The 8,945-nt window shown below is 41.3% G+C and overlaps 1 protein-coding gene across 1 annotated transcript; it reads right to left on the minus strand.

Annotated features, from left to right (window-relative positions):
• Positions 1-2,994: 2,994 nt before the first annotated feature.
• RPL22L1 (ribosomal protein L22 like 1) lies at positions 2,995-8,945 on the minus strand. Its single transcript, XM_042460645.1, has 4 exons — positions 8,833-8,945; positions 5,637-5,729; positions 5,018-5,139; positions 2,995-3,325 (listed from the first exon to the last, which is right to left on the minus strand). The coding sequence occupies exons 1-4, from the start codon at positions 8,839-8,841 to the stop codon at positions 3,181-3,183; spliced, it is 369 nt and encodes a 122-aa protein (XP_042316579.1). The 5' UTR covers positions 8,842-8,945; the 3' UTR covers positions 2,995-3,180.

Consider the following 8,945-nt stretch of genomic DNA (forward strand, 5'->3'; position numbering starts at 1 on the left):
GTTCGAGATGAAGATAACTGGGGCTCTTTCGCGCACGGAATAGTTATAACACAATGATGCCACTTTAACATCCATAGTTCCATCTTATGGGATCCTGTGATTTGCAGTTTAGGGGAGGGCATTTTGATTTTTCAGCCAGCAGCTCAAGTTTCTCACCAGACTACACATCCAAGGATCTGTTGAATAAAGCCATAATAGTTAAATTGGAAGAATAGCACTATAACTGTGTAGTTTAGAAGGTGCTCAGAACTGTAAAGCTCTTATAAAAATATAGTTTCAGACTTTCAGAATATTTACCACAACTTTTGAGGAATCCTCACAACTTGCTCAAGAATCTTTAGGTATTTAGGGTATATTGCAACTCGCTACAGCCTACCTTGAACAGACCGTGGTCTAAGGTGCCACCCAGTGGCTATTGAAGTAAAATTCAGAGACATAGCCCTGTTAGTTTGGAATATCACATAGAATCATAGGACTTTATCACACGGGGGAAATAGAACAAAATCAGGGTTTAAACAGCCAATTACCCTGTGCAAGACCACAAGGGCCATCCAGTCGAACCCCCTGCCATGCAGGAATTCACAATCAAAGCATCTCTGACAGATGGCCATCCAGCAGCTGTTTAAAGATCTCCAAAGAAGGAGACTCCACTACACTCCAAGGGAGTGTGTTCCACTGTTGAACAGCTCTTACTGTCAGGAAGTTCTTTCCGGTGTTCAGGTGGAATCTCTTTTTCTGTAGTTTTCATCGATTGTTCCGTGTTCTAGTCTCTGGAGCAGCAGAAAACAAGCTTGCTCCATCCTCAAAATGACACCCCTTCAAATACTTAAACATGGCTATCATATCACCTCTTAACTGTCTCTTCTCCAAGCTAAACATACCCAGCTCCCTAAGTATCTCCTCACAAGGCATGGATTCCAGACCCTTCACCGTTTTGTTCACCGTCCTCTGGATACGCTCCAGCTTGTCGACATCCTTTTTGAATTATGGTGCCCAGAACTGAACACAGTATTCCAGGTGAGGCCTGACCAAAGCAGAATTGAGTGGCACTATTACTTCCCTTGATCTAGATCAGCAGTTTTCAACCTGCGGGTTGCGACCCCTTTGGGGGGTCGAATGGGGTCACCTAAGACCATCGGAAAGCACCTATTTCCGATGGTCTTAGGAAACGAGACACAATTTTATGGTTGGGGGCTACCACAACATGAGGAACTGTATTAAAAGAGGCATGGCATTAGGAAGGTTGAGAACCACTGATCTACACTATACTTCTTATTGATGCAGCCTAGAATCACATTGGCATGTTTAGCTGCTGCATCACACTGTTGACTCATGTTCAGCTTGTGGTCTACTCTACTTGAACTTCTAGATTGCTTTCACATGTACTGTTATCAAGCCAGGTGTCCCCCATCCTATATTTGTGCATTTCAGTTTTTCTGCCTAAGTGTAGTACCTTATATTTCTTCCTGTTAAAATTCACTTTTTTTAGCTTTGGTCCAGTTTTCTAATCTATTAAGATTATTATTGCTTTTGATCCTGTCCTCTGGGGTATATCAGTATGCAAAGGGATCTTGTAGTACCTTTGAGAAAGACGTTGTAGCATAAGAAACTGTGCCAAAGGTTCTTCTGCCCCACTCTACGTTTACCAACGCAGACACCAGTATTCCTTCCCACTTATGATCCTGACAATTTCACTCATTTTTGACAGGGCATTTTTCACTGTAGAATCCCCCCCCAAACTATTTTCGAAAGGAATTTGCTCTCTTTACCATTTATTATTAAACATGTACAAAGACATTTCATTGTTTTTGAGGCTCTTCAAGTTATTTTCAACTAATAGCAACCCTCTCACAGGATTCTCCGGGGCTACGTGTCTGACTCACTCAGTGGGTTTCCATGGAAGAAGGAATCAAACTCTAATCTCCAAAATTCAAAGATATAGCCATGTTAGTCTGTAAAAACAGTATGTCAAGAGATCCTGTGACTCCTTTGAGACTGCCTGAAAGAAGTTGGCAGCACGGTTTCATAGACTTAAGTCTCTGACTTCAGATCTGGGGAAGTGGACTTCAGTCTATGAAAACTTATGCTGCCAACTTCTTTCAGTTGGTCTCAACAGATGCTACAAATCTTTTTACATCCTAATCCCGAGTCATAATCCAGTGCTCAAACCACACTACCATGCTGGCCATCATAGGCTACTGTTTTGCAATTGTTTTGTTTCTTTACCTGTTTTTAACACATCTGGCAGTGTTTACAGATACTTTTATTTTTGTAAAATCTCGATTTTTGTAAAAAAAAAATCCAATTTTGTTTTACAGGAAGATGGCAGGTAATAAATGAAAACTTAAAACATAATAATCACAGCTGTGGTCTGAAAGCACCTAACTCTGTAAATATTGCTGATGAATAGCAGGTCATTTCAGAGGCTGGAAGGGAAGCCTGGCAAGCAACCCCTAAAAAGGGACTGCAGTACAGTAATTCAGCCATCAGCAGAAACACCATTTCACAGTACCACTTTCCAAGTGAAAATGCTGCAGGACCTAATTAACTTTTTAAGTGTGATAGAAAAAAATTCTGTCAAAGCTCTTGTTATCAGCCTAGTCCAAGGTGAGTGGGCGCCAAAAATTAAACATTCACATGCACAATCAGAGGGAAGACCTTGGGCTTAGCATAAGGACAAAGTCAGGCTCACTTTTCTAAATGGTTGTTCCTTTAGAATCCAGCCACCACCAGCTACGCCATTTTTCACAAGTCTTATTCACATCCAAAAGCCCATATTAAGATCTTATCACAACAGTGAAATACTAAAACAAAGCTGTATTTAAAAATTAATAAACCTATGAAGTTTATTCAGGTTTGAGTTGACAATTGGCTCATCTCACACTAATAAACATGTGCATTATGCATTCATATATTACTGCGGAAGTTATTTATGCAGGAATGTACATACACACACATACAGAACCCCATTTCTTAAAAGAATCACAGATTACAGATCATTAAAACAACCTTTTAATGCAGTTTGGGAAGTGCAAGAGATCCCAATCTCCCACAGAGACCTGAAGTTTTAATTCAGTGTACAAGTTCTTTAGTTGGTAATAAATTAATTCATTTTCATAAATAGATGTTTCATTTGTACACTCTGTATGTTCGTCATAAAAAGTGAAGGCACAGGGAATTTTATTCCTCAGCTTCAGATTCTTCATCATCGTGGCTGATCTGGAAATATCGCAGTTCATAGGTCTCCTTGTCAGATGCCACCACACGCAGCCAGTCACGAAGGTTGTTCTTCTTGAGGTACTTCTTAGTGAGATACTTAAGGTATCTTTCATGCAAAAGAAAAGTAATGCAGGTGTAAGTGCATGGTGTCATTTCAACCCAACCATTTCCCTGCTACAAGACAAACTAGAAGACATCAGCTCCCACACCCTCACGCGTCACCCCCCATCGTTTATGCTTCTAGGACCTGTGGGAGCAATAGCAATAACATTGCTATACCGCTTATCAGTGCACTTAAGCACTCCTTAAGAGGTTTACAAAGTGTAAGCTAATTGCCAATCCCAACAATCTGGGTACTCATTTTAGCGACCTCCTCGGAAGGATGCATGCCTGAGTCGAGCTTGAGCCCCTTGGCTGGGATTGAACTCGCAACCTTATGGTTTGTGAGTGGCTGCAGTAAAGGCATTTAACCACTGCGCAACCAGTTTCTCCATTAATGGTGACAAGGAGATGCTAGAGCCACCATCACTATCTTATCCATTGTCCTCTTCCTTCCATGGCTGCTTGGGAGCAGGGAGAGAAGGAGGAAGGCTAGGAGGGCGGGAGTGAACAATGCTATTTGTTGGTGAAATGAGGCAGCAAGGCTGCAAAACATGCCAATTATTATTGTAAAAAAAAGAAGATATGGGGGCTGCAGAAGGGAAGATTAGGGCTAAATGCCGCTCAAAGGCCACAATTTCCGTACCTACACTACATGAATGTCATTATTACATGCGTGAAAAATATTCACCAAGGTTTTACTTAAAAATAGATACAATCTGCAAAATAAACAATGTTGAAAATTACTCCAGGTGATATTGAAACATTATAGGAAACCTTTACACAAGCCTACTCCTAAGCCCATATATTTTGACATCATATAAAACAAGTTAGCTTCTTTTCAAATATGCTGCTAGGTATGACATTGACCTGTTACAGACTGCCAAAATAAAGCTGCTTCAGGTCTCTTTGGAGGTATGCTGTTTAAATGATGCATGCATCCTAAGAATCCGGAAGCTGCACCAAAGCTGCACTCCAGTGCTTAGGAATGGAGTATGGCTTTGGTGTGACCTCCGGACTCTTAGGACCCATGCATCATTTAAATAGCATACCTCCAAAGAGACCCAAAGCAGCTTTATTTTGGCATTCTGTAACAGGCCATTGACTTGCTTCAGTTTCCCATTATGGAGTAGAACTGCCTCCTCTTCCAGTCCTCCTTCCAGAAATGGAGGGCTGATCTCCCTCCTGAACAGAAATAACTGTGCATTTCGAGAGAGGGGACCCATTTTTCTTCCATATACACATGCACAAACTTTGATGGCAATGCAAATTAACCATTCTAAATCCATGTACTTCAGGTGAAATGAAATTAGTGAATGGTAACTATGGCCACATAGTTGTAAGGTTTTGCTTTGCCTAAAAGTGGGCACCCTGAGGTCTTTTATTGTGGACTTTCCTGAGCCAAGCTAATCCACAAGATCAGCCCTTAGTATAAAGTGCATGCAAAATTGCCCACCTACATAAGCCTTATGTGCCATATTCCATTCAGTTTCCTAGCTCTCAGGAACTGTTTTTCAGGTGACAGGTGCAGGGATGTGTTCTGACTTGAACAAGCAGAAGTACTTTCCACTAAGGCAAAGCATGCTTTCTGTACAAAATATTTTAAATATATTTCAGTAGTTACTGTTATCTATCCCAAACTTTCTGGATGAAGCTAAAAAAGAAAGAAAAAGACACAGTAGGAAATAAATATACCCACCTTTTTGATAATTGTCTTTCAGACGTCACTGTGATCTTGTTCTTAACGCGTTCAATGTGAACTACATTTCCCAGGTTTCCTGTTTTTCCGTTGACTTTAACTTTTTCTTTCAAGAATTGTTCCTATACCAACAAAAAACAAAAAATGCAACACTAGGGGATGTTGCCCTAGGTATGGCACTAGGGAAGGGACCCTAGGCAGACAGTTTTTGTTATTACAATCAAAGGAGGCAAACAGAGCCAAGAAAATAAAATTTAAGCCACACCATATTTGTCAAAATTCACACTAAGTATTTGAGATATTCAAAACATTTAGAAATTATATGGTTATTTGGTAGGTATTAAATAAACTAAAGATCCTCACCACTCCAACATAACAGGAAATATAAGGATGCAATGAATCAACTGAGGTGGCTTCGGAGATAAAAATTATTCTCTTATCTAGACTGACTGACAAGCAACTATTTTATTATTAAGTTAACTAGAACATCAACACGTTATGTTGCCATATAAAGAAATCTCAAGGACTACAATTTGATAGTTTCATTAAGGTTCAATATATGCTGACATTGGCATCATTAAAAACAGGTCAGACAACTTTAAGTAGCAGATTTACTTACAAAGTTTCCTGAATCAAATATTCCATCTTCTACTGGATGAGTGAGATCAAGATTATACTTGCAAGTTGTTTTTTTCGGCTTCTTGTCTCTTTTCTAAACAAAGAGGTATACCAGAATGAGTATTTATGATCTTAATTTGCTATGTCAGTAAGATCTGTATGCTACTGTTGTGTGCCTTCAAGTCATCTGCGACTTATGGCAACCCTAACGTTTTAAATCACATAGGCGGGTTTACAGACCGCCCTCGAGCGGCCGTTTTCCCGCCGCCGCCATTTGCTGCGGAGGGAAGCCCCAGCGGCCAGACCATGAGGCTTCCCGGCACAGCGAAAAAGGAGCGCCGAAATGGCGCTCCTTTTCAAAACGCAGAAGTGGCGCCGCGAGGGGCTATGCGTCCAAGACGTCAAAATGGCGGCGCCCATGTGGCTAGGCGTTGCCATTAAGGACGCACTCCGCGCATACTAGGAAGAAGGGCCGTGAGGAAGGTAAGACCCTTCCTAACCCTAATAAGGCCCTTCCTAACGTTGTATGGCAATCTGTAACCCGCCATAGTTTTCTTGGCAAGATCTGTTCAAAAATGTTTGGTTTTGCCTTCCTGAGGCTGCGTGTATGGCTTGCCCAAGTCACCCAGTGGGTTTCCATGGCTGAGCAGGGATTCGAATCTTGGTCTCCCGGCCACCCCTGAACTGTAGAACGACTTGTTAGAAGAGATTTGACAACACAATACATTGCCTAAATTTAAAACAGCACTGAAGACCAGTCTTTCCCAGCAGGTTTATCCAGATTGATTTTTACATTGTGCATTTTAAATGATTAATTTTAGATATGAAGTTGAAGGCTTCATATGGATTGTTTTAATATGTGCACATCTTGTCTTTTTAAACTAATGTGTTTTAACTGATGTTTGCTTATTAAGTGTTGTACTGATGTTGTTTGCTTATCAATTGTTGTTGTTCCCTGCCTCAATCCATGGGAAGAGGTGGATAAGAAATAAGTATTATTATTAATCAGTATGGAAAATCAGTATGCAAAAGGATCTTGTAACACCTTTGAGACCACTGAAAGGGGCAGCATGAGCTTTTGTAGACTTAAGTCCTCAGATGCATTTGGAGGAGTGGAAAACCGGGGACAAACTTATATATGCCTCTCTCTATACACACAGTGGTCTCTCCACATTCGCTCGGTTTAGGGGTGAAGGAACCCCCCCGACTGTGGAAGAACTGGAAATTAAAAAACCCCACTATTCTTTTTACCTAAGAGAACAGCTCCCTAGGAACCTCTAGGTCCTCCAGTGCAACTCTATGGTCAACATCTGCCAAAGGATTATTGTAAAATCATGTTGGAGGACCTACAAATGCCTAGAGAGGTGTTCTCTCTAGAAACATCTAGGTTCTCCAGCACAACTCTATGGTCAGCTCTATGGTCAACAACTCTATGGCAGAGTTGAGCTGGAGGACCTAGATTCTTAGAGAGGACATTCCTCTCGGTTGGATTTCTGTAACGTGCTCTACATGGGGCAACCCTTGTACCAAACCTGGAAGCTTCAATTAGTGCAGAATATGGCAGCAAGGTTGGTCACTGGATCCTCCAGGACCAGCCACATAACACCTGTTTTGAAAGATCTACATTGGCTGCCCATACGCTTCCGGGTGCAATACTGTACAAGGTGTTGGTTATCACCTATAAAGCCCTAAATGGCTTGGGCCCAGGGTACTTGGAGGACCGCCTCTCCCCATATAATCTGCCCCGCAGCTCTGGAACTCTCTTCCCGATGAGCCCCGCTCGGTTGCCTCCCTTGATCTGTTTAGGAAGAAGTTAAAAACCTTCCTTTTCCAACAGGCTTTCCCCCAGACGCTGTGATATCTGCTCTCTCCCCGTTGCACCAGCACTTTAAGCTAGTTATTGTTGTGGTTTTAATCTTGTGAATTTTTTTATCCTGTTTTTAATAATTTTAATTGTATTGCTGTGTATTTTTTATATGGATACTGTTTGTAAATTGTATATTGTGTAGTACCTTTGTTGTTACCCACTTTGATCTGGCAGGAAAAGCGGGCTATAAATAAACAGTTTATTATTATTATTATTATTATTATTATTATATGAATTAAAACCACAAATAATGAAATCTGCAAAAGTCAAAGCCGCAAATGTGGAGGGCCTACTGTATACATAGGATATACTACAGTTAAAACTGGATTTGCCACTTCATTCCCATACACAAAGGATTTTGAACTTGACATTCTCACACACCAATGGCACATATAGGCCTGTCTCTGGCTTTCCATGCCACCAAATGCATCTGTGGAAGCAGACTTAACTCTTCAAAAGCTCATGCTGCCAACTTCTTTCTTTCTGTTAAGTCTCAAAGGTGCTACAAGATGTTTCTACATACTGACTTCTACAGACTAACCCGGCTGTATCTTTGAATTATGCCATTAGTGTGTGCGCATGGCAGGTCAAAATCTTTTTGTGTATGGAAATGAAGTGGCAAGGCCTGTTTTAACGATGGTTAAAACTAGCATGCCCTGTCTCTGGCTTTCTACTCTAGCAAATGCATCTGAGGAAGTTGGCTTTAGTCTACAAAAGCTCATGCTGCCAACTTCAGCTAAGTCTCAAAGGTGCTGCCAGATCTCTATGAGCCAACAGTGTGATGCAGCAGCCAAAAAGGCCAATGCGATTCTCGGCAGCATCGACCGGCTCTTATGCCTGATGCTATGATTTAAAGGTAAAGGTGCTTTTAATTTTGCTGGTTGTTTATGTCACAACTTCCGCCCCTGCCTTCAGCGAAATACAGGAACTGCCGCTTTTTGAAGCGTGGCATTTTTTTTGGGGGGGGGTGTTATTGTAGTTTTAAAAATACCCTTTTAATATTTCAGTCTCTTCAAAATCGCATTCTATTTTTTAAACGTGTAAACTTGTTTTAATATTATAGTAACCTAATTCTATCCCGACATGCTATTTTTGCATGCTTTTAACTGTACAGTTGTTGTATTTAATGTTGGGAGCCGCCTTGAGTCCCGAGTTTGGGGGAAACGGCGGGGTATAAGGAAATAAATACAATAATAATAATAATAATAATAATGAGTAACATTAGTACAAAAGCAATTCTCTGTAACGCGGCTGGAAAAGGGACGAAGGACCCCAGAATCAGCGGGGCCCCTCTCCTTTCCTTTCCCTTCCTTTCCCCGTCTTCACTCACCGGCGCCATTTTGTGGAGGCCTCTCAAAAGACCGAAAGGACAGCGAGGCGAGGCTTTTATAGCCTTCCGCCCGTGACGCAATCACGCACGACGTAAAGGGCGCACAGAGACAG

The sequence above is a fragment of the Sceloporus undulatus genome, chromosome 3, assembly GCF_019175285.1.
Source record: "Sceloporus undulatus isolate JIND9_A2432 ecotype Alabama chromosome 3, SceUnd_v1.1, whole genome shotgun sequence".
Lineage (NCBI taxonomy): Eukaryota > Metazoa > Chordata > Lepidosauria > Squamata > Phrynosomatidae > Sceloporus > Sceloporus undulatus.